The sequence below is a fragment of the Mus pahari genome, chromosome 17 (genome assembly GCF_900095145.1).
Source record: "Mus pahari chromosome 17, PAHARI_EIJ_v1.1, whole genome shotgun sequence".
NCBI lineage: Eukaryota > Metazoa > Chordata > Mammalia > Rodentia > Muridae > Mus > Mus pahari.
This window is the reverse complement of record NC_034606.1, coordinates 33496322-33522672: the sequence shown is the minus strand read 5'-3', so window position 1 is coordinate 33522672 and position 26351 is coordinate 33496322. Positions and strand designations below refer to the sequence as shown.

The 26351-nt window shown below is 43.9% G+C and overlaps 1 protein-coding gene across 2 annotated transcripts in view; it reads left to right on the top strand.

Annotated features, from left to right (window-relative positions):
• Zfat (zinc finger and AT-hook domain containing) overlaps window positions 1–26351 on the top strand; it is a 179582-nt gene that overhangs the window by 120680 nt on the left and 32551 nt on the right. For both annotated transcript variants that reach the window (XM_021216301.2, XM_029548215.1), the window contains exon 12: window positions 21765–21903. In XM_021216301.2, coding sequence (XP_021071960.1) covers window positions 21765–21903 — 139 coding nt within the window. The remainder of the gene's footprint in view (window positions 1–21764; window positions 21904–26351) is intronic.

Genomic DNA, 26351 nt, shown 5'->3' with positions numbered 1-26351 from the left:
AGGCAGCCTATCTAGGAATCCCTTGTCTCTGCCTCCTGTATACTAGCATTACAGATTACCAGTCATGTCCACCTAGCTTCTGCATGGATCCTGGGGATATGCGCTCTGGACCTCACTCTCCTGGGGAGCTCTTTGCCCACAGAACCATTTCTCCCCCAACCAACACTCGATTTTTAAACTGTGTGAACTCAATGGGTCACCTCCTTGATCTATAGGTAAAAAAAATCATAACATTGTAAGAAGAAAAAAAAAAAGATAACTTAGAAACTAAAGTCAAAGCAGATTATGAGCAGAGTATGAGCATGTTCCTAGTCTTTGGTGCCATCTTCCATGAGTAGTGGTGAACTGCCTTTGGCAATTGAAAGCCCCAGAGTAGTGAGGTGCCTTAGAAACTGCAGGATTTACAGGTTGAGTCAGTTCCTAGCTGTAGGCTGTGTCATTTCACTCCTTTCTTATTACCTGTAAAATGCTGATGTGGTCTCTGTCTCCTGGTGTCAGAGATACTAAAAGCAGTATCATTTTTATGAGCAGTGGGTCTGGTACATGGTACCTGGTGGGTGATCAAAGGATGCTGGCTCCATTTTCTTTTCTCCTGTATCTCTTGAAAATGACTCTAATCTCCCAAAAGTACCGAAGCAAGGGGTGTAAACCAGCCTGACTGTGCCCATATTCTTTTTGTTTGAGTTGAACTGTGCCTGTAAAGCACCTACTCTAATATTCTCATAGATGGTTTCCACTTTATTCATTTCTAGAAGCTTGTGATCTTTTTGTTGTTGTGTGAATTGTTCATCAGCAAGTACATTAGGGCCATACCACTTGGCCATTACTTGCCAACGAGTAGACCTTTGTGGGGCTCCTTTACTAATTTGAGCCACAGTTTGCCTTGTTGAAATCTTCTAACAGTAATCTAATTCTTCCAAAGGCTGCTTTTAGGAGGGCTGCTGTGGAGAGAGGACAGTGACTCTGTATAGTTACCGACCCTGGCCATATTCGTGAGGATAGCTGGGACGGGCACCAGCTTTCGCTCTCTTTCTCCAAGGCCTGTTGCCGTCTTCTATACCAATTTGGCTTTTCTGTAGTCAGCATTGTAATCATTATTGGATCTTGGGAATGTGTAGTGAGTGAATTTCTAACCCTAGGGACTGTTCTCAGTGAGCCAGAGCCAGTCATTCTCCTTGACTGAAACACTTTCCTACATGGTGGTGATGCCAAAGCTTGTAAGGCTCCAAAGCCAGATACGGCAGTTTGTTACTACTGACACTTCAGCATCGACACATTATTAACTGAATCTTATGTTTCACATTCTTTCATTTTTTTTCTGATGTCCCATTCTTGATTTAGGATCTCAGGAGGAAACAGCATTTTACTAAATATCATATATTTTACAGCTCTGTTTAGATTTGACAGTTTTTTAGAATTCTTGGTTTTGATGGCATTGGAAGAGAATATTCTCCCATTTAGGACTTGTTGACCTTCTGTCCCTCTCCCTCACCCCCACTCCCTCCCTCTGTGTGTGTGTGTGTGTGTGTGTGTGTGTGTGTGTGTGTGTGTGTATCTGTGTTTAAGTAGTTGCTGTGGATGCTACTTTTTAAAAACTGCATATGGTTTCAAATAATAATTATTTTGTGAACATAAATAATAAAATCCACAAAATACTATATTGCTAGGTTGACAAACTTATACTTTAGTATCATTTACATTATATTTAATTAAGTTATTAACTCTTCAACACGGTGCTGCTTTTGTTTCAAATAACCAGCAATATTTAGGGAAATTTCAAATGTACATTTGAAAATATAATTCTTAACGTTTTAAAGTTAAAACATTAAATTGAAAATATATCAAGAGGGGTAAACGTAAAATTTACCTGTATATTTAACCCCTTTCCCTTGCAGGTCTGGACTTTGATCAGGTACACTATTTTCTGGCCTGGAAAATTTCCTTGAGCATACTGATGATGCTCATGTGCTAGACAGACTTAGGTTTTCTGTTTTTCTTTGATAACACCTTCATTTGTACAGAGTATCTTGAAGGCAGAGGCAGGAGGAGCAGACACATCAGGTGAAGGCTTGCCTGATCTATACACTGATCTAAATACTGATGTATGTGCAGGCTGAGCCGCAGACTTAGTGAGTATCTGGGGAACATCACAGTAAGATACTTTTCCTTTGCTCTCTGTCCATCACTGGTTTAAACTTGTCTGTAATGGGTCTTTTTCTTCAGGCTGACTCATGGTTTATCTGTCCTATTTTGTTTTCCTCATAGGAACAGTGGGAATCAAGGTACCCTTTGTGTGTACCGGACTTGCAGTTGGTGAAGCTTTGGGTATGCGGGTGGTGTCTTTCATCAGCTGGACAGTTCTCAGCCATTGCCTCCTTAACCATTCCATTCTGTTCATTTGTTCCCTGCCCCTCTCTTGTGGCAGTAACGTCTGTGTCTTAGATCCCATTGCTCAGACGATCTCTCACCTCTGTTTTCTTTCTCTCTATCTCCTTCTATGTCTTTGTGTCTCAGTTATTTTTCTTGGCCTGTCTTCAAGCTCCTTATTCTTTGTCTTTATGTTGTACATGCTGTTTGTAAGACTTTCAAATAAAGGGTTTTAGTATTTAAAAATTCCTAGCATTTTCATTTGGTTCTTTCAAATTGGCTCTAGTTTTCTTAGTTTTTTTCATCTGTCCCTACAAGTTCTCTCTTTCTTCCGAGAGCCTTTCACACACACTTACTTTCATAGTTTCTTCTAATAACATCAACATATGGAATCTATATATCAATCCCATCCCCATTTTGAGGTTACATTGCCTAGCTCCTCTCTCTACATATATCAGAATATTTAATACATCAAATATTATGTTTCAATAAATAATTAAGTCCCGCTTAAATACTAGTTGATATAAAAAACGTAAGTGATTTCAATGTGCAGTATTGTGCAGAAGAGGCAATGAAGCAAACCCAGCGGCTCTTATGAGAGGTTAGCTTAATGGTTGGACTTCACAAATTCCTGACACGCTGGCAGAGAAGAACGTATTCTGCCTTCATTGTGCAAAAGATGTGGTTTATGTTGGAGACCTGTCTTCCTTCCTGGAGCAAGTCCTGTAACCTTCCTAAGTTACCTGTTGCTTAGCAATAGAAGCAGTGTATGAGCTACCCCTGTACACATGAGCACTAGTATGAAACTTAGTAATAAGGACTTGCCACATGATTCTCAGATGCTCATATCTGTCCTTTCTCTGGCTTCTGCCTGGTCACAGTAACTCGCCTTGACTACACACACTCTGTCTGTCATGGTCCCATTACTTAACATTCTTGGTGTCTGAGGCAGGTGCCAGCTGTTCTTAGAGTCATAGTCACGTGTCCTACTGGTTTGACAATTCCCTTAATGGTGAACTCTGACACATAAATATGCCACTGGGCAGAGAACCTTTCACCAGGTGTATTATCTGTATAGAGTGCTTGTGAACATCTAGGCATGCACTCCTCATCAGCCCCACCCCTTCCCACTGGATCTACTGCCCATGCTTTCCAGTTCTGCTTCCTGGCAAAGACCAAGCTCTATATTTGCCCACCATCCTCTCCCCATCACTGCTGCCCACCAGTGCTTTCACCACACTGAGACAGATTGCAAGGGCTCAGTACCCAAGAGACTTTGCACATTAGCTCTATCCTCTGCAGAGTTTCAAGGTCACCAAGAATCTCCTGGCATCTAGAGAATAAGTTTAAAGAAAAAAATGATGTGTGAGTTGTGAAGTCTGCAAAGAAAAATTCATTCTGAAGTCAGCAGTTTTGAAATATGTACCTTTTGGAAACTGTTCAGGGTGGCTGAATGCTGACCCATCTTTATTTAGCTTCCTCTGTTTCTGACACTGTGTGACCTTCTTGGCCATTGGCCCTTTCCTTTTTGTGGTCAGAAAGCCCTGAGATATAGCTGAGGTCGGGAGTTGACCCTTCACCTTGACAACACACTGTCGAATTTATATTTGATATGCGTTTGAATATGGTTGAATCCTTTATAGTCAGTGCCACAAAGCCCAAGGAATCTATTGCTTTATTGCAGTTGAAAATTTGCCTAGCCACAGCATTGTCACAAAACTGATAAGAGGTAAAGGAGACCTTCCTCTCTAATCTCGTTATCACTGATAAACTTCTAACTATTCCCTCTGGAGTACACTGTACCACTGCTCAGCATGTCAGAATGTTCAGGGGCAAAGTAAGGACAACTAAGGAATTCAGTTTTTACTGGATCTTTGGATGCAATGTATGTGAGATGATCTGGGAACCAGACCCGTCTCTGTTAGGCAGTGCCAGGTGCACAGGCTTCTGGGCTGAGCTCAGGCCCCTGTCTGCCAGGTTTGTACGCCTTTGCAGAGCCAAAAGTGCATCAAAAATAATAGCCATTGTATGGAGCGATAGAGGAAAGTTATGTCCCAGGAGCCATGGGAACTCAGCAGACCAGCATCATTCTCATTTTTCAATTCTTCTTTCAGCCAAGTTAAGATTATATTATCCTATTGCTTAAAACCCTTATTTTTAGAACTGCAGCAAAAAGATTCTCCACTAATTGATAACCACAAGTCAGAGAATTCAAGCAACACTTGGAGAAGAAACAGATGAAATGGTTCAGTGTTCATAAGTCCATCAGCAGTGTACTGACGTGTATTGTGGGTTTATATGTGGGGAGAATTGAGAATTGAGGTGTATATTATTTGCATAACTGAGCAAACCTTGTAGAGATGTGATCCCCCTGAGCCTTGTCTCTGGATGTTCTGAATGTGTCGTACAAGGTGGTCAAAGATGCCCCTATTGCCTGAGAGGCCGGGGTGCCTGTAAGAGCGTTGTTCTGCTCCATGGTGTGACCTCATCCTTATGGAGAGCCACTCTTATATGGGAAAGTGTTGGCCCTATAAAGTTTTTCTTGCCTAAGAATCTAAGGTTAGTCAAGAAGAAAGTCTCAGAATAATGACTTCCTTGTCCATCCAAATTGATGGAGACAGACAGGAACAAAGTCAGAAATGCCAGGCTTTCATCCTGCGTTTATAAACTGTTACGTCAGAGGTCCAAGTTGCAGAGCCAATGCTCTTTAACAAAAGCATTTTTGAAGTGCCTGCATTTTGATAGTGAAGTAAGTGCCAAAGGCCTTTGTGATGTGACGACAGCAAGCTGCAGTGAGCTATGTATGTAGAAGGCAAAGAGCATCTGAACACATGAGGACACATATGCAACCTTGGACAGAGAGAGTATGCAGGATGAGGTCAGCCAAGGAGATGCCTGTTGAAATAATTTACTCCTGGTTTTCCTCCTAATCCTTGTAAGGAAGACGTGAAGGGATAAGACAAACACTTGTAAGCTGTTCAAGTTTCTAGTATCTGGAGTGATCTCACTCAGTTGTCTGGCATTGCTGTGGAAAGTGTTTTATATGCACACTTTAACTTGCCCTGAAAACCCTTTAAGGCAAGTATTAATGTCTCCATTGTATAGATCATAAGGCGAAGGCCCAGAATCCAATGAAGGGGCATGAGTTAGGGATGCCTGGAGCTTTCCAGATGTGATGCTTAAGTTTTGATGTCTTTGGGTCTTTTGTGAACTCATTTGGACATAATGACTTCATCAGTCTATGCATTTAAAGGACAGTGACTTTTTAACCCTTTGTCCTTTTCCTTACTTGATGATACATATCCACAGGTGTATGTTTAGCTATCAAATAACAAGCTGACTAAGTTAGTAGCTGGAACACTTAACAGGTTCCGTGGAAACCACAGAATTCTGGGGCAGCAGGTGAAGACTAAGTGTGGGGTTTCTGTGGCAGTACCTGACCTTGAAGGGCAGTATGGTCTCTGATACTGCCTTCATTTCTCTGTTTCTATGAGTGTGGAGATGTGTGTGGGAGGAAGAAAGGACATGTGCACCTGGGTGGTACCTCGACCCTTTGTTAACCTTGTTAACTGGCTTCCAACTGCAGAGCTTGTGTTAAAGACCTTTTGTGTCATGTTCAATTCTGTTGTGCCTTAGATTTTTTTAAAGCATCTCTGGAAAAAAATGGAAACTGGATAGGTTTCTGTTAAATTAAAGTCCTATCCATCTATGAGTATGCAATATATTCTATGAAAATACTGCATTTTTCACATCACAAGTGATTACAATATTAATAATAATAACAACAAGAAAATAGAATCGATAACCAGCTAATACTAAAGAGTCTTCTAAGCTCCTCCACCAAATGCAATTAGTGTGGATTGATTTACCGTTACTTATTGTGATGAGTTAATTGCCTCAAGGCAAGCCGGCTTTGAACTTGTGGTACCCCATAGCTTTATGATATTTATTCTTCTAAATTGTTTAATTTGTCTCTGGCCTTATTTGAAAACTGAGCTAGCTTTGTGCTTATCAACTGATATGAAGATCTGACTCCTGCTCTTCGAATAGTGACCCTGGCATTGGTTTTCTCCTGCTACATTTGACCCCGAGTAGAGCTGAGCACCAGCTTTGGATGATGGGAATTCTTAAAAGAGACAAAAGCATGAGGAAAACTTTTAACCCTTGGCTTGCTAAACTTGTCTTTGAGACTCCCAACACAACACAAAGCTTCCACCACGGAAAGCCCACTTGTGTAACAGGGAGTGAATGGTGTTTTCAGTGACACCCATATCCTGTCAGCCTCAGAACTCCTTAGACATCCTTGTACATCTTTGGTACAAAGGCTAGTAGCTAGGAACAACAGTCCAGGAAAGCCCCCATCCTTCCCTGTGCTTCTCTTTGTAAGTCACAAGTCTGTCTATATCCAGTTGCTTCTGTCTTCCTGTTGCTCTTTTCCTTTCTATCTCCTCCAAAACTGCATACGTATCAGTATGTGGTCGGCAGAGTCATCTGTCTTTTGGCAGTACTCACAAGGAAGGTGTGGCTCCTACCCATGACTGAAAATCCTGCCACCCACCTACTCGCAGCCTCCACTCCTCTAGGCAGACCCAGTGCAGCCATATCACCTGGTCCCCTGCCCCATGCTCAGCTTACACCTGCTCCTCATTTCTGCTCTGCTCTGTTTCCAGATGGCCACCGTGGTCTCATCTCCTTCAGTTTCAAGCCTTCTGCTTTGTTTCTGTAGGTTTAATGATATCTAGCAAGAACTATGCATTTTGTTTTGATGCAGGATGTAACTCATTTGAGGCTTTGGCTTTACTTTGGTTCTACCTCTGACTCTGGGGCAGCACTTTCTAGGTTGCGCATGAGTACACAGTCTGCAGGTCTTTTATATTTCTTTTTACACAGGGACTCATTTAGCTCTTGCTGGCCTCAAACTTGTTATGTAGATGAGGATGACCTTGAACTCCTACTTCTCCTGCTTCTGTCATCCGAGTACTGGGATTACAGGTGATGGGCACCTTGCCTAGTTTATGTGGTGTTAGGGATGAAACCCAAGGCTCTGTGCACGATAGGCAAGCACTGTGCCAGATAAGCTGAATCCCTGACTCTAGTCTGCTGGTCTGTATGGTGATAAGCTGACTTCAAGGTTGAGTGTGGGATTCTGAGCTGCTCCAAGACCGCAGGACCACAAAGGTTCAGGAGACCACACACCTTTTATTATGGGCCATTTCTGGGCTCATTCTCATTTCGTATGTAGCCTTGAGACCTAAGTTCTTCCTTCTCACAGTAGTGAGAACTTTGAGATTCTGATGGGATGAAGCATATGGGAGTGCTTTGGAAGGGAGATGCTCTGTAATTGCCTTGCTCCGAGCTTCAGTGAGTCAGGCCCTGGTTAGTGCCAAGCCTCAGAGCAGTTATGCAACCAGCGTGCAAGGGTTTGTCTGTTTTTCAGCAGAGAGGAAGTAAATTATCTTTAAGTGTATTGTTTTCTTTGTTGGGCCCTGTAAACCTTGTTTCACCATTGTTAAGGAATATCAACCCCAAGATTCCAGTGAAAGGCACATGGTCGATGCATTCTAGTGTACCCTCTGGAAATAAGGAAAATATACTTAATGTAGATCTTCAGTTTTGTGGCAGTGTTAATCTTGTCTGGCCTGCAGTTTCCAGTCAGCAGGAGCACACTGGTGGTTAATCAGCATTCTAGACAGGGACTACACAAAGTCAGGGCACCTCGGTATGGCTAAGGAGGAAATGGAAAAGAAGCGGCTGATTGTGTCACTGCCAGTTTTCTAGGTGTTAGAAGTACCACTGTCAATATGACACTACCATGTTGATGCTGTAATTTGAGACCCAGCGCCATCTGTAAAGTGAAAAGCTCAGTATAGTGGGAAGGTTACAGAAGTCACCCAGCTGCTGCAGCAGCACGAGAGATTATAGCTGAAGTCACACTTATTTGCAGTGGCCTGGACTGATCTGTGCTGGTGATCTCCCCAGGAGGATGCAACCTGACCTTTGGAGTCTGGCTCAAAGTCTGGTTTCATAGTGACTATCTGGGGACTCTCTCCAGCAGCCCCTACCTCCCAGGTCTCATCTGCAGAATGTACTTGAATTTTTTCACCCTAGATGGCAAGCAGGCAGGACAGGCTCAGAGGCCACACCGCTGCTCTCTTCTCTGTTCCCATCAGCAGATTGGAGTTCACTTCGTCTTCTCTTCTTCTGTCACTGCAAACATAAACAGGAAGGACCTCGTGCTTCAAAGGCAGGTTTTCAGATGGAAGGAATGCTGTGTGTTCTGTTGCTTTTGCATTGAAGATGCCCATCTGAGCCATTGGTGAGAGTTACTGATGAAGTATCTGTGTAGGCTTCTTTGTTTACATCACCACTAATCCATCCAACAAACTGGGCAAACTTCCCTAAAGTTGTACAGCTGCTAAGAGGCAGTACCCAGATTGAGTTTAAGTATCTCTGATACCAGAAACTGCCAAGAGTCAAAGATGGTGAGAAATATCCCAGGTCACAGACCTCTTCTGGATAAATTGTTGGGAACACATTCTAACAGCATCAGTCCTGGACCCAGGGCAATCCAGGGGCACCCCCACCTGAAAAGGCTGTCAGCTCATCTCCTCTTTCCTAGAACCTGATTGGATAGAATTATCTCATATGAAGTAGTAACTGATAGACCTGGGAGAGAGAGATGAAGGCTGAATTCAAAGTTCTCAGGAATGTGGGGGCTGCCTCCTCTAGCCTAGCTGCATCTTCCTGAGCTACCTTAATGCAAGCTTACGTTTTAGGAGATTGATGGCTACTTCTGATATTAATGGAACAGACACCATCTTCTCCAAGTACTGATGTAAATCTTACATGTGTCTCATTTGAATCCGAATCCCTGGGGAGTGCTTGCATAATCGACGGCTGTTGGAGCATGAGTGAGGCTGAGGGTGGGCAGTGCAGATCCATGGTTAGTGCCCACTCCAGGCCCGTGTTTCTGCTGACCCTTTGTACCTTAGGGTCTAGTGCTGGTGAAGCACATGTAACAATGGCAAGGCAACTTTTGTGGTACAAATTAAAGGACATCTAGAAGTTTTCTTTCATGGCCAAGCAGAGGCCTTGCTAATAGTAATAGAGGCGACCACTCATGCTCTCTCCATTCTGAGGGTTTCCCATCAAACCTTGCACAGGGGGGCTATGTCACTGAGTTCCTCATTAGTCACCCAATTCTTTTCTCTCTTCTTCCCTTTACTCTCTCTGAAGTTCAGTGTATATCCAGAATATCAAATACTATATGAACTATGTAATAAAGATTGTCATGTCATCACTGTCCAGAAATGGATCATTTCTTCATCAGATGCCCTCTGGGGGCCTTCCTGGGCTTTTGCCTTCTCTATCCCAAGATGACTACCTGTTATTTGTTCACTCTATAGTTTTACTGTCTAAGCACGTATGTCCAGAGAAATTAATCTAGTCATGAACATCTTAATTATACATATGCACACACACACACACACACACGGCTATGCCTTATTTATTTTTCATACATTGTACACGGAGTCTGTTTCCTCCACATCATCTCCCTCCCATTACTTTCCTCCATTACCTTAGATGCTCTCAGTTCAACCCTCATGCTGCATATATGTCCAGGACATTTGGAATGCTCATGTTGAGCTTTGCTTCAGCCACACACTGATGAGACAGGACAGGGATCTTTCTTGTTCCTGGTTCCAATCTCCTCATTCTTTGCAGTAGCCAAGACTACTGGCCGCTGAGTCCAGCCCTGGCCACTAGGGAAGCATAGATGATTATGTTCCGATACGTACTCCATAGAGGAGCTGCTGGCCATGGGGGCAGGTGGACATGCTGATTGCAGAGTTCCCCGGTGGGAAGGAACTCATTCTTCTGAGAAAAGTTGGGGTGGTTCTTGACATGCACATGGGTATATGGTGAGCTCATGAGCATGTGTGATGAACGTGTCCACTATCAGGCACAAGGTAGCACATGTTATTCTGTGTTGAGTTAACATACTTGAGTGGTTGTGAACATGTGTGCTGAGTGTGACCACTATCAGGCACATGTACTGTTAGTAACTTGTGGCTGAAAAGATGTTGTTAGAATCTTTAGTTTTGGTTCAAATCTGTGACGTGTGACTTACAGCGTAAGTGAAGGCCTTCACCCCAGCAGGGATTGTCTTCAGTAGGCATGGGAAATGTTTTCAGAGGCTGTGGTTCTGTGAATCATGCTTTGTGGATGTGGTGTGATGCTCTGCCTGGAGTCAGTGGGTCAGCACTGAACTCATTTTGAACTTCTTTATTCATATGACTTTGGCTCATTGTCACTATGTCATATATCACTAAGACACCACATCCCCCTTTTTTTCCTAGTCCTATGGTGTTAGGATCTATTGACTAATGAGACTATCAAGGAAAAAGATTGGCCTACAGAACTCAAGCAGAAAGAAGTGAAGTCAGAAGGGCAGAGATATCTACAAAGAGGAGCATGAGGTACCCTCAGCAGGACAGTTATGTCTGCCCATCTCCTTGAAGTTGCCTTAAATTTTTAGACGGTAGAGCAGGGTGAGGTGGGATGTCTTTAGAGAAAGAAGGACAGCCCAAGGATGCGAGTTGAGCAGCCAGGTGATTCAGTGTGGAGGGAGCTATTAATATTAATCACTGCCCCATGTATACCTGACAGCCACAGATGGTATCTTGAGCTCATGTGGGACTTTGTTCATGCCTTTGCCACCAGGTACACTAACTACTTTATCACAGAGACTCTGAGGAGATCATGTGGGCTATGCCTGTCTGCTTCCTGGCAAGCTTCAGCAGACTCAGGAGGAAGTGGGGGAACTTGTAAAGTGAGTGGTGGGTGGGTAAGAAGTAGTCAGGAGTGCGGTCCTGGACATGGTACATGAAGATTAGGGCAGAGTGACAATAAGAAAGGATATGATGTGACTGCATCCAGTGACTGGGGGTAGCTGTGGAGAGGAGTGTGGCCAGAGCCGTGGGTAGACACAGTGCAGGCAAGCCTGAGAGGAAGGTATCATTCCCCCCACTGTGCCGTGGGGAGCAAAAGCTTGATCAGAGGCACACATGGTCTACTTCCCCGTGCGAAAAGATTGCTCACAAGAGATCAGTGCAGAAGGACTCTGGGTAATAGGGGAGACTGGGACTCAGGAGGGCTCTCCCATGGCCCTCACTGCCTGCCAAAACTCTTTCCCTTCTGGCTGCTCTGAAGCAGAAGTTCAGGTCATGGGTAGGGCGTGGTGGAGGCTTTTTCTCTTTTGATTTGTTAATCTACTTAACATGATGTTTACATGTTTCTGTTTACTTAAAAGTGCATTCAGTTGTAGGAAACATGGCTTATGAAGAAAAGACTTAAAGTGAATATAACCCCAGTTGTGCTGGCTCAACCTTTGGGTATACTGTCCTCCATTTTGCTTCTATGCCTCCAAGAATCCTGGGTGACTGGCTTATCATGAGAGTGCAGATGTAGCCAGGAGGGAATGCTCCTGTGTCACAGGTACAGCTGGCACAGGTACAGCTGGCACCATCCCTGCTTTCCTTGGGTGCTGTCCAAGGTACTGTCATGTCAGTACACTGTAGCCAAAGGGGACTCTGCTCCTTAGAGTACATGTTCTCTTGGGAGAGTCAGACACAAGCAGAATACAAGGCTAATTGTGTGTCATAGTACAAGACAGTGAATGTCACAAAATAGTCATTGAGTGAACCAGTTTCAAGATATAAGGGGATAACCTCTGGGCTCATGGAGCAAAACTAAAAAAGAAGTGTGTGTAGACACCTGGGGGGCCAAGGAGGACATCCGAGTTGCTGTGAAAGTCACTTGCTATCATAACTCTGGGTGGAAGTCTTGTGGTGGTGGTGCAAACCTTTAATCCCAGCATTTGGGAGGCAAAAGCAGGTGAATCTCTGAGTTCAAGGCCAACCTAGTCTACAAATCAAGTTCTAGGACAGTCAGAGAAACTCAGTTTCAAAAAAACAAAACAAAACAAAGAACAGCCCACCAAACAAAAGCCCCCAACACCAATAACAGAACAGGATGGAAGAAGAACATAGAGAATCATGGATTCTGGCAGTGGTGATGTAACAGGGTACTGTCAGGGAAATGGTCTCCCTGGCCACTTACAACAGCTGTTCTGACAGTAATTTCTAACCCCCATACTTCAGAGGAGGGAACTAACACATCAGGGTATGGAGGAAAATGCTTAAAGTCCATGGCTCATAGGTGACGGTGGCAACCTTTTACCTGACCCATTGCACTAAGAGGTCACAGGGACGCGGAAGGTCAGGTCTGGCATGGTCCTGCCATCAGAACTTGTATGCCATTATGTTCGCTTACTGCTGGGCAGGGTCTTGTTGGATCCTCAGCCAGGAGTTTGGGATTCTTGATCAGGATGCTCTGTCCCCATTCTAGCTTCCGCCCTATTGAGAAATTGTCTGCACCTAATTTGTTTCCCCTTCTGCACTGTGCCTATTGCCTTCTCTGCTCCCATCAGTACTTCTGCAGGGCCTCTTTCTCATCAGCCTTGGGCTTCACATTTCTGATTGGATGCAAGCAGTTGAAGAAGCCAGTAGGACTTTATGGATTGTTCTGTTCCACACCTTGCTAGGACAGGTAAAAATGTGACTATCTTCTTGACAGCTCAGGTTTTCCTGATGCAACAGAGATGTGGTTCTGTTCTATCTGTGCAAAGGCTGTGAAAATCATTTTTCTGTTGCTGTTGTTAATTTTCCATTTATTTCCTGACATTTTCTTCTATAGCTTGTTGACTTTGAAAATAACAATGGTGGTGACAGCTAACATATGAACTAACACTTATCACGTGTTATGTGCTATATTTATAGCATCTTACTCCAACCTTACAGGATCTGACCTTATGTACATTTGCAGATGAGAAAAGTGAGGCACAAAAAAGGTGAAGAGACTTGCCCAGGCACTAGCGATCAAATGCTACAGCTAGACTTGTGCCTGCTTTGGCTTAAGAGGATTCTGTTAGGCATCACACAGATTTGTGTGTGTGTGTGTGTGTGTGTGTGTGTGTGTGTGTGTGTGTGCACGCATGCTCAAGTGTGTGTATTATTTTGTTTTAGAGACAGCCTTGCTATGTAGCCCAGGCTTGCCTCAAATTCTTGATACTCCTGCCTTGATTCTTGCTGCTATTGAAGCTATATACCATCATGCCTGGCTTCAGATATCTTTTGTTCTTAATATCTTTTAAACTGATGCATTAATCTATCCCAATTCCTTTTTAAAAATATTTTATTTTAATTTTTTGTCTGTGGGTAGTTGTGTAGGGCAATATATACTCTGAATTCTGTTAGTTGAATTCATTGCTGTACATGAACTTAGTCAAAGGCTTTGGAGTCAGCTCAACGTGTATCTATATCAGCATTTGCTCTTCCAGATCTTTCCCCTTGTGGGACTTTAGGTAAATCATATAACCATGTTTAAATTCAACTAACTGAATGAGAGAGAGAGAGAGAGAGAGAGAGAGAGAGAGAGAGAGAGAGAGAGAGAGGAAGGAAGGGATGAAGAGAGGAAGGAAGGAAGGAAGGAAGGAAGGAAGGAAGGAAGGAAGGAAGGAAGGAAGGAAGGAAGGAAAACATTTGTAGGCTTGGAAGAGTGGGAAGAGTGGGGTGAGGCTGAGCAAGGATGTAGAGATTATCTCTTACCGTGTCTTACACACATGTTTGTGCATGAGTAGTGCTGATGATATTCAGGCTTTGCACGTGCAGATCTGCAAGCATGTGCAAGGAGCATGTTGCTGTAGTCGTAGGGGACACATCCTGAGGTCAGCAGAGTGGCAATACATCAGATGTGTCTTAGTCTAGAGTCTGTGGGACAGGATAGCTTGGACACTGAAAAGAGAACCAGATATGGGAGAAAGAGTTACTCCGTGGTGGGCTTGGTGATTGCCTAATGGATCTAACCCTGCTATCATCTCACCTTTAGTTCCTAACACAATACATGGCAAGTAATAGCTTATTTATGTACATATATAAGAAGTTTGTTAGGAAGATTATATATCTTACAGTGGTTTATAACCCTGACATTGATATATCACTATTCTACCTTAAACTCTGGAGTCATTTCTCTGTTCTTTTCTCTTCCCACCTTCCATTTCCTTCTTTATTTATAACTGTTTTCTTGCCTCTGCTGTTTTTGTAGAGACTACATAGTGACTGGCTGTAGATAAATCTAAGCTCTGAGGCTCCCTTCTGGACCCCATGGAGAGGTCCTGGCAGTTTGTGTTCTCTTGGTCATCACACAATGCTTGTATATACCTGGAACCTATAAGAACTGGGCCCTCATGTCTGGCATCAGTATTGAGTGCACTTTCATTAACCTACATAGTATAATTCTCCACTAAAGATGAACGAATGTTTAACTGAGGGCCTGCGCATGACAAAGTTGAACTTAGTTGACGGTTAAATATACTGACAATGCCGTGACATTTGAAAACAGCATCTTTGGCCAGATCATCCTACAGTCAGAAGTCTGCCAGGTGTTCTTTGACTGCTGGTCACTTAAAATGCAGCACTATGAAAGTATCTAGAGCAGCTTGTGGTGTACCTCTTCAGTTCAACCCCAGCACCGTGAAAGACAGCAAACTCCAAACTCTTTTTACTCCTGTTTACAGGAGTGTGTCATAGGCAGGAGTCACAATCAGTACACAGATGTTGTGATGTGGTTGTGGTGATGTGGGAAGGACACGTTGGAGCCTTTATTGATGGTGTGAGGACCATGGTGCTTGTTGAAGGGGCAAGCCTCACTCAGCATGCCTTGGGATGCAGGCAGGCCTCTCTCAGAATGCCCAGCTATAGTAGAGGAGGCCTTCTCTAGGGTAGAAAGGAAAAGGAATTCTCTCTTCATGGAGAGTTGGTAGGGCTATCTACCAGAAGGGTTTTCAAGTCTCAGATGACTACATTAGCAAATGTAGGCAAAGTTCACCCTTCCCATCTGAGTAGCTTGTTTTCACAACTCCTCACAGACACCAACATTTGCATGTGCTCAAGTCCTTTTCAAAAGATGCCCAGGATATGCATGTGACCCAGGTATGTCACAAATACTTGGTCTCTAGAGTAACTTGCCATACGTAAAGCAATATGTTACAGTTTAAACAGTTGTTATAGAGACCTGCCCAGAACAGACACGTTTTACAAAAAGAACTTTGGATCTGTGGTTGAATCCCTAGAAATGGGATGTGTGGCTATAAAGGTCTGACAATATTACATAACTGATTAAGGACAAATGTCACAAGGCCTGTTGTGTTTTGTACTTCTGAAATTACAGTCCTGTTCTGTTTTTGTGATCTCTTTGGAGCCTTGGTAGGTGAGCAGCGGCTTCTGCTCCCATTTAATAGGGGATCAAAAGTGATAGGGAAGAGGGGAAAGCCAGGTAGGATGTGGAGGTGTGGGTTTGGAATCCCAGAACTGGGGAGGTGAAGATGTGTGTATCCTTCCTCACCAGCCATCCTAGCAAAAGTGGTGACCTCCTAGATAGTAAGATCCAAAATAAGATGGTTGCTCCTGAGGTTGACTTCTGACCGCCACCCATATGCCAGATGAACCCACATACGAATTAGTATGCATGCAACCAAGAAAGGGTACATGCATCCCTGGCCCCCAAAGCAATTGGAGTTTTTAAGGCTAACCTAGTGATGGATCTGATCTCTGAGCTCACCTCTTGCCTCCTGGTTTACTCCATCTATCCACTCTTGCTTGATGTAACAATGATAATGTCGCTCGCTATGGACAGACCACTGTAGTGTGGAGGTGTTTGTGATCTACTTGGTACAGGCTGCTACACTTACTTTGTCTTTTCCCACATTTACTAGGATGACAATCAAAGAAGTGCTTAGTCTTCTGTGTTAATTTCTTAGGCCTGTCTCATCCAAGATGTCAGGCCATTTATGCTCTATGTCCTCAGGTTTGACACACTAGAATCATCTGATACTGTTACCCTCTGCAAAGAGGGGTGCATCTCAAAGGGGCAGGATCAGATCTTGGAACACACCCAAAAATGGAGTGCAAAACTTCTTCACTTGGATTAGATTTTCCTGATATAAATCCATGAACTTAAAGAATTACTGCTTTACAAAGTCAATTGTACATTTATTCAACCTACAGTGAGGGTCATGAATAGATGATATCTTCTGATCATTGGCCCATGACCCAGAACTCACTTCTGCCCCATATCCCCTCAGCAACTTGCTGAATTCAGCTTTTGTTTTTACCTTGCTAGTGAATCTCCTCAGCGAGCTCACCTGAGCTGACCTTGTCTTGTCAGGCCTGTGAACACTGCCAAGGCCTTTTCTTACTGGGCTTCTCAATGTACTTGACTCTACTATCTCTCCTACTGTGAGGACAACAACCTTGGACCCCACAACTCCAGAAGCTTCCAATTCTTCTGTTTGAACTCCTGTTCTGCTGCCCCCTTCCTGCCCATCATTCTGGGCCACAACTCTAATACATAGCTGCCAATTCTCTTGCCACAGGCACTTTAATCACAGAGCATCTGCCAGGTGCTCTAGTCTAGATATGCATCTATACCACAATGTGTGTGTGTGTGTGAGTGTGTATGTATGTATGTATGTGTGTGTGTGTGTGTGTGTGTGTGTGTTATATTTATGGCTCTACCTCCTCTCTGGACCAGGAATCTAGACTTGTAGTTTTACTCCTGTAAGACTGGTATCATTTCTTCTGTTATCTGAACTAGACATATGGATGGTCCCTTTTCTCAAGCCTCTTTCTTCCTGTGTATCATCTCAACCATTGGGTCCATCTGACTTCCGGTCTCCTTCTCTCTGACTGGTGGCTTCCTTGCAGAGTATTTGTTCCTCACTCTAGGCTGGCCCTCAGTGACTCTGGCCTATAGCACGGCAGCAAAGGACGATTGGTTCCTGCTCCACTCTAGTTTAAGTCCATCCTCTATTTAGTTTCCAGAGCAATAATGTGAAATTTGAGCAAAATGTCTTCAATTCCAATACTTCGGAGCATTGTGAAGTCAAAACCCACATCATGTACTAGCACTTTCCTCTCTAAATAAGCAAATATGCTGAAGTTATTATTTCTAGAGTGCTAGTATTTACACAGACATCAAGAAAAGACACTGAAGTTGTTTACTGGCCACATGGTACTCACTCTCCTGTCTGATACCTAGAGCCTAATGTTATTTTTCCCATAGATCACACATTAATGTTTGGTGTGTGTGTGTGTGTGTGTGTGTGTGTGTGTGTGTGTGTGTGTGTGTGTGCATATGCACACACCATAGTGGTGCAGTGGCCTTAGTCTGTCCCACTCCACCATGGCTCTTAGTTGATGGTTAACTCAGGGCTGGCTCACATCTGGTGTCTGTAAGCCTGAATTCCTCCCAGAAGACCTGTGAGGAAGACCAGTGCTCTCGAAATTGTGGCTACTGAAAACCTAAACCATTTCTGTGTGATGAACTCTGTCTGGGTCTGAAACCATGCAGACTAGGAGACCATGAGGCTTTGCGCAAGACCCTCATCACTCTGTGCCTCCGTTGTCTTGTTGGTAATATGGAACCAATAATCATCCGTATCAAATCGTGAGACGTAGAGGAATGAGTCGATGAAAAGCACAGCTCCCGGCATATGGTAGCTCAGGAGCTGTTGGATGAAACGGCTTGATGATGATGGTAGATCTCAGAAAGCTGATTAAATAACTCCAGTGTGACCGAACAGAAGCTGTGACTGGTGGCTCCCTGTCTTTTGTCTGATTTCTTTTGAGCCACAGTAAGAACTTTAGATCTTGTTCCAAGTGAACTATGTGGATGCCTCAAGTTTATGCATCTCCTGACTCTCGGCTATATTCTACTCTGAAGTTCAGAATAAATAATGTCTCTTTGGAGGTCCAGTGTCGTTTGCTATTTGTGAGTATCTGGCTTAGGAACCAAGTTATATGATTTAGTTTGCCTACATAGCATTTAATCTTTGAAAACTCATATATATTCAGAGAATCACAAGCCCGCCTCATTTATCATGGAATCCCCAGGTCAGGGAACAGTGTCTAACTCACAGTAGGAGGTCAATAAATAGATGCTTCAGATATGAAATCTTCAGGCCTGAAGCATTGGAGATGCAGCCAGACTTCATGTGCAGCAGGGCCTTAGAAGTGGTTTGTGTGCCTTCTTGGTACCACAGCCCCTGGAGTGTCCCCAGACTGGCACTATCATGCCTTCCCAACCTCGAATTGGATTTGCTAGGAAGATCCAAGTGTGGGTCAGTGAATGTAATTTAGGATGGAGTACCCCAGCAAGGGATTTCATGATGTGATGGAAAGGGTTTAAGGAGCAGAAGTAAGCCGGGGGAAGGCAATCGTTATCTTTCTAGCTCCAGAACTGCTCACCTGGGAGCCATCTGCTCAGCCCAGTGCTGAGCTCACTCTATCACAGCAACCTGATGCCCCAGTCTGTCTGGGACAGTGTGGTAGAACCCTCCCCCAAGCCTTCCAATGTCAAGAATTGTGATTTTGATAAAACTCTGTAGCTCGGGGATTACTCTCTCATTTGGCCTCCTCTGTATATCCCTTGTCCCCTGGCACACCTGTTTGCCATTTTTCTTATTAGAAATTCTTCCAAGGACTCTGCATGGGGACTAAAGGGCATTGGAATTCTCATGTGGCAATTTATCTGCTTTGCCACGTGAAAGATGGACTTGGATCTCAATGTGGATTTGGCTTGTAGACCATTTCTTACTTTGATTGGCCCCTCTCTTTCACAGCTGTTGCCCTCTGACTGCCCCATGTGGGTAGTATATCATTCTCAGTTTCTTTTCTCTATATCTGTGTTAGTGTTAGTATTCCAAAAATAATAAATTCATAATGTTTGTTTATTTAGAAAGTGCTAGAACACAGGGCGGCTTTTTAACTTTGTATAGTCTGTTAGTGGACCTTTTGTTCCCTGTGCAATTGATAGGTGAATAACCCCTACAAGTGTTGCCGTTGTTTCAGGATCTTGAGATCCTTCTGCTAAATGCAGAAATGTAGCCTTACATAGAATAGCCCTAAATATCCTGTGTCCAGGTTGCTTTTGATGTAGGGTGTTCTTTGAGAAGTTTTGAAGCTCCTGTTTGTCTTTCCTTTGAGAATGGCCTTCCTGGGGCATGACAGCTTTCTCTTAGGAGGATTTGGGCTTGAGATGTTCAGTGACAGAGTGCTTTCCTCACCATGAGAGGCCTTGGGGTGCAATCTCTGGTGCCCAAACCAATACAGTCGGGATGGCCTCTGTCTCTGGACTGCAGTGGCAGGCAGAGCAGGGCAGGGACAGATCCTAGGGCCTTGGTAACAGAAGTGGTTGAGCCCTAAAAGTGGCCATGGTGAGTGCCAGCTTGGATGGTCAGCAGATTGCGTAGGAAGATATGAATCTGAAATTGCTTTGAGTTATGCCTGTAGCATGTCCCTGTGGTGAAAACTAGAATGTAGTTAGATATTCCTACCTGGGGGAAGAGAGAGGAAGGATCACACTGAACATTTTCAGTCAACCATCAACGGTGTAAAAATGATTATGAGCAGAAGACAGAACAGACCCCAAGGCAGTGCCTTATTGAGTCAGCCCTGAATATCAAGGCTGAAATGCTGATCTTGTCAGTTAATTCGCAGGCCATCAGCAGAATCTGCCAACAGCAGTGCTGCTGTGTCCTCTTATCCTGGGAGGTGACACCATCTGATGGATATGCAACATGGGGTCTGACAGGACAGTGCTAAACCATTGGCAACGGTTTCCCCAGGAGACCCTAGAGCCCTAAGTGGGAAGAGGAGGAGTAGAAGGCATGGGCAGAAACTGTTTTGAAGGAGTGGATGGGTATGCAGTATGGAGAAAGAAGACAGGCAGAGGACCTCCTTTGTGTTTACCTATCCATCCTTCTTCTGCCTCCCTGTGAGAAGACTTGGACACATCTGTATACCTGTTAGAGGCTGTGGAAACTTCAGGTCAGGGAACCCTCCACTCCCAGCTGGCTGGTGTTCTCCACATTCAGTTACTGTGCCTCTGCATAATAATGGTGAAAGGATGAATTTGTCAGAGTCAAGATAATCTTACAAGACACAGTGATGTGTCAGCTTCTGTGTGTGCAAAAGAGTTGGAAACTTGCTAATGGAAACGACAAGGAGCATCTTAGCGACTGGCATGCGTTCCACCCTTTCATCCAGAGCATGGGCTAAGAAGGTAGTTATTATCCTCAGGTTTCCTGATGAGGAAATGGCTCCAAGTGAGTCGGTTTGCTCCTTGTCTGAGGTTCCCCTGCAGGTGAGTTCCAGCTGTGAGGTTAAGCGTGCTTGCTCTGAGCACCTCCCTGCACCACCCAGAGTACTGAGGCCATCATACTGGCTCATGCACATCTTCTGTTACTGCTGGGCCAGAAAACTGGTGCTGCCAAATGGGCCCAAATGCCATTCAGGGATTCCTGTCACTCTGTCTGAGCTGCGCAGCACCATGACACAGGAGGGCACTTTGGTATGAGAAAGAGCCTGCCATGTGGCAGTGGTCCAGGTACATAGCTATTTCCAGACTTATGCTGATGTCTTCCTAAGGGACCTGTGGGCACCCCTTCCCTACCTCTCATTGATTCCTCAGATGTGATATGCAGGAGGACAGACAAGGCTGTGGACTCATGTGTAACCCATTCCGTAAGTGCCTCCTCCAGCCCAGGTCAGGCTACAAGTGGCTTTTGCCAGATACATGTCCCCACATCCTGGCCCTGCATGATGACGACAGGGAGCTGTCACCAAGGAAGTTGTTTAGAAGAAGGAACCAAGAATATAGAGGACTCTGTTGTAATGGGAACTGCTTTTAATGACATCTGCTTAAAATCACGACTGATTCATGTATTGCTTTTTATTTAACACCTTCAATGACAGTGGTAGAGGAAAAGATGAATCATGAAATAAGGATTGCAAACTTGTTTATCTGAGCCCCCGAGTCCTACCTTGCCCTGGCCACTTGGTGTAGCACAGAGGAAGGGTATGTTGGTTGGTCTTTATTTCAACTTGGCACAAGCTAGAGTCATTTGGGAAGAGGGAATATCAACTAAGAAAGCGTCCCCACCAGATCTGGCCTGTTGAGCATTTCATTGATTAATAACCAAAACTCACTCATCTCATAGAGGGCAGTGTCACCCCTGGGTGGGTGGTCCTGAACTATTTTTAAGAAGCAGGCTGACATGCTGTAAGTTCTTTTCTCCCTGAGTTGATTTTGGTCATAATGTTTTATCACAGTAATAGGAATTTTAACTAGGACAAGCAATTTCTCAGTGGCAGGGTCTACTGGGCCTGCACTTTGCAGGCATTCATTCTGGTAGCAGATACTCTCCAGGAGGCACACTGGGGGAAGTGCCATGCTTGTTTGCAAAGGCTCACCTTTCCTGTTCCTTGCCCCTCCAGCCTTTCCGCTGCGCTCACTGTCATTACTCTTGTAACATCTCTGGATCTCTGAAAAGACACTACAACAGGAAGCACCCCAACGAGGAGTACGCCAACGTGGGCAGCGGGGAGCTTGCAGCTGAAGCCCTCATCCAGCAAGGTGAGTGAGGAGCCCAGGCCTTCTGAGGAGCACCGATGTCCGCTGGCCTCTAAGAGCTCAGTTGTAACTGTGGATTTGGCATGGTGTTAGTCTGTCCTCTTTGTTGGCCGTGTCATCCCCATCCCATCATTCACCAGGAGACATGAGGCAATATTGCAGCTGTCATATAGTGAGCTAAAGGGATGGTGGTCAGAAGTTGCCTACAGTCTCTGATACAACTGTCAACGCTCTCGTCTACTCTTTGCACGTGTTTACAGAGTTCTAGAAATTTTAGGCTTTTTTCTTCACTCAAATGTCATTAGCAGGAACATTTTGTAGTCCTTTTGTACAGTATTTATCTTAATTATAACCCCCAAGGGCTTTTGGCAATACAGAACTGCATGTAGGGGCTTAAAGTTCTATTATCGAAAAGTATAGAGTTTCTAAGTATTTTTTTCCTCTTTTAAACTATTATTACTGTATATACATATAAAAGTATATGCATAAATACAACCTATAGAGTCATTCTGTGTCGTGAAAGAGTGTATATGTATACATTTCTAGGGCTGACCACCTGGTATTAGATAACCAATCATAGGGGTCATTTACATGGGAGACTAATTCTCCCTCTCTCAGTGGTGGTGGTTTTAGCTCCTCACCATGGGTGGGGCCCTGTGAAACCTCTCCCCTCTTTCTTGGGATGTCAACTGGTGTTGGACTTGTTCAGGTCTCGTGTAGGCAGCCGTGTTGTGGAGTATACATGGGTGTAGCTTCCCTGTCATAGGCAGCAGTATGACCTCATAGAATACTTCCTGGTCCTTTGGCTTATGCAGTCTTTCTGCCCCCTCTTCACTGATATTAAAAAGGACCTTAAAGGAGGACCCTATACTCCTAGATATGGGCCAGTAAGCAGTAAGAAAGAGGCAAAAAGGGGGAATGATTATACTGTAATTAAATTTAAAAATAAAGTTGTAACTAAAGTTACTATAAATGTACTTAGTACTTGAACTTAGGGCTATAGAAAAATACTTTTTGAGTACATAACGTATCTTAGCCATTCTGAAAAACATTTTAAACAATTATTTGGCTGGGCAGTGGTGGCACATGCCTTCAATCCCAGCAGTTGGGAGGCAGAGACAGGCCGATTTCTAAGTGCAAAGCCACCCTGGTCTACAGAATGAGTTTCAGGACAGCTAGGGATACACAGAGAAACCATGTCTTAAAAAATAAACCAAAAAAACAAAACAAAACAAAGCAAAACAAAACAAAAACAAAAACCCCAAACAAAACAAAAAGACCCATTTATTTGAGAATTAATAAAAACTTCTGTTAATCATGAAAAGTTTCAGTCTCTCTCTCTCTCTCTCTCTCTCTCTCTCTCTCTCTCTCTCTCTCTCTCTCGTGTATGTGTGTGTGTGTGTGTTTTGTTGGTTTTGTGTAGACCAGGCTGACCTGAGAATCACAGAGATGATCCACCTGTCTCTGCCTCCTGGCTGCTGGGATTAAGAGGACGCCACCACTGTCTGACTTTTCTTTATAGTTTTTATTGAAAATAAATAACCACACAATTGCCACTGAAGAAGGCATAACATACATGCTCTTACCACATAAGGAAGTATGGCCATGTTTATGTCTCCATTCCAGTAATTGAGCTAAGAGTGACTGCAGTGTGTAACTTCAGTCAGTACTCCGTATTCGTTGGCTGCTATGTGGAACTGAGAGAGGTTTTAGAAACCTGTCCGGTTACCAGTTGGAGGACTGTGAGCTGTGTTACAGCCAGGGATGCTTATTTTCCAGATTCAGTATGAAGCATCATTTACTGAGTTGCCTACAGATGCATCTCCATGTAACACAAATGGATTGTCTGTTCCTGGCAGCACCCAGTGACAGAGTAGAACAGGAATAGATGAGCAGTTAAGACTCGCAGGATCATTTCAGAGCCGTCCATCAGAAAGATATTGTGGGCCTTTCATTTTCTTCAGCAGGAGTTTTATGGAGCTAGGAGCACAGGATGGTGCAGCAAAGAAGAAGGATCTTGTCTCAAATCTGTTTTCTCTTCTTGAACTGTGCTGTCATAGGCAAGTCACTTAGCCTGTCCTTGCTGTCCTTGCTTGGTCCCTTGACTGCAGAGCAGAATCAGCCACACGGGTGGAGAGGATACAGTAAAGAGCATCTGGCACATGAGACTGATCGATTCCTAGATTTACTTTCCTCTTCTGCAAGTAACTAACACTTACAGAATCATTGCTGGGATCTTCCTTTTGTGTGCCAGGGATGGAACTCAAGGCCTTGCACATGCTAGGCAGTTGTCTTACCATGAGCTGTACCACTCACCCCCATTGCATTACTTTTTAGTGACAGTATGGTCCAGGAATCACTGGGGAGAATAGATTGACTTAGAGTCACCATAAATGATGAGCGGGAGGCTGGGGCTTGGTTTTCGCATCCTTCACACGCTTGGGTTTGATTGGCAGCAAACAGACATTTGGTGTGGCTGGTGGGACAGGCCCCTGGATCTGATTGATGAAGCTATCACTGCTTTCAACCTTCAACACTGCCTTGCCAAAAAATGTGCTGAACTTGAACTGATTTCTGCCCCAAGTTTTCTGTTAACTTTTTAAGGCTCTCTAATCAATTGGTATCTCTCTGATCAACTGGCATTTCCTAATAGGGCATGGGTTTCATATTTAAGCTTTGAAGATCAGTGCTTTATCATTTTCTTTCAGGTGCCCCCACCTTCCCACTCCCTGCCCCTCCCTGTACCATTCTAGGTACTTGTTGAAGAAACAGACACTTGAATGAGTCTTCACTATTCTGGTACTTTTTGGACATTAGACTTCTGAGTCTTACACATGAAGCTGAAATCTTTGTTGTTTTGAACTACTGAAGTAGAAGAATATAAATCTGTGTCCACAGGAACCCTATTTGCAAATGCATATCATATTATTCATGCTAATCTCAGGAAACAGCTTAGCATAGCAAAAAATCCTGTAACTTGTAAGTAGTGCAAAACTCATCAGTTTAATTTTTGGACATATTTAAAATGTCTAAACCCCAGACTCAATTGGTACATGCTTCTAGTGGTGTGATGTTATGCCTTTTATTGATTATTACTATTTTATGGATTAACTTTCCCTATGCAATTGTCCTGTGAGCTCGGTGTGCTCATTCAGCTGTTTTAAAATGAGAAGCTGAGAGAGGGCAGTAAGGAAGTGACCAGGCTAATCCAGTCTCCTGTTTCAGGATTTGGTGATGCAGAAGAGGGGGATGAAGTTGAGGATAAGGCATGGTCTCTATGGGACAGTGATTAGGTTGTACCTGCAAGGTCTCACATGAGGTGGTGAGGACAGGGCATGGTCTCACTGGGACAGTGATTAGGTTGTACCTGCAAGGTGGTCCTTTTTTCCCTCTTATCCTTATTCCTAAGGTTAGTCACTAATTTGGCCCAAGGTTAACTCTGAGACCTGTCTATCTCTTTTGCTCAGTCCTTCCCAATGGTCTCAGGTCCCAGAGAGAAGCAGAGAAGACCTTATTTGAGCTCTGTGTACCAGGGATGACTCATTGAAGTACAGGATATTAGCTTGGATATGATAAAATTATTATGCTCGTTTTCCTCTGCTGTGGTTCCCTATACTGCTTTTCTCAATGACCCTATGGGAAGCATTTGACACAGGATTTAGATAACCTTGAGTTATGTGGCCTGGTGTGATCTCATAGCACTTCAAGTCACTAAGGATAATACTTTGTCATTTAGCAGGACATGAGAATGTCTGCAGGAAGTCCTAATCCACGTTTCACTTCCTCACCTTATAAACAAGGTTAGGAACCATACAGACTGAGCCCGGGGTCTCTGCACAGTGCGGCCTATTCGCTATCCAAGTTCCTTAACGGAGCTGTTTCTGCGCTGATCCCGACTGCTTGCTTTTGTTTCCTAAAGCCACTATAGCAAATGACTTAAAACTACACAGATTTGTTATCGTACAAAGGCCAGATATGCACACTGAAGCTCACTAAGCCAAAACAGAGATGTTACCAAGTCTACAGATACTAGGGTGTGTGTGTGTGTGTGTCTGTTTTCTGACTTTGTCTTGCTTCTAGAGGCTACCCCATGCTTTGGCTTGTGGACCCTTCTTGTGCCTTCAAAGTCAAGAATGGTCAGTGGAATCTTTTTCATATCTCATTATGATGACCCTCTCCTCTTTGTCCGTGTAAGGATTCTTTTGATTATATTAGATACACTCCGTGATCCAGAATGATCTTCACCATAGAGTTCTTAGCTGAATCACATGTACAAAGTACCTTTCTCATGCAAGGTAATGTGCTGACATGTTCCAAGCAGAAGTATATCCATACATTTGGGGCCTCTAGTCTGTCTACAATGCTGTAGCTTCCATGAGGCTATGAGAATTTATATATTAACCTTAGTAGAAGAGAAAACTCAGACTTATGCGTGTCAGAAAGTCTATCCG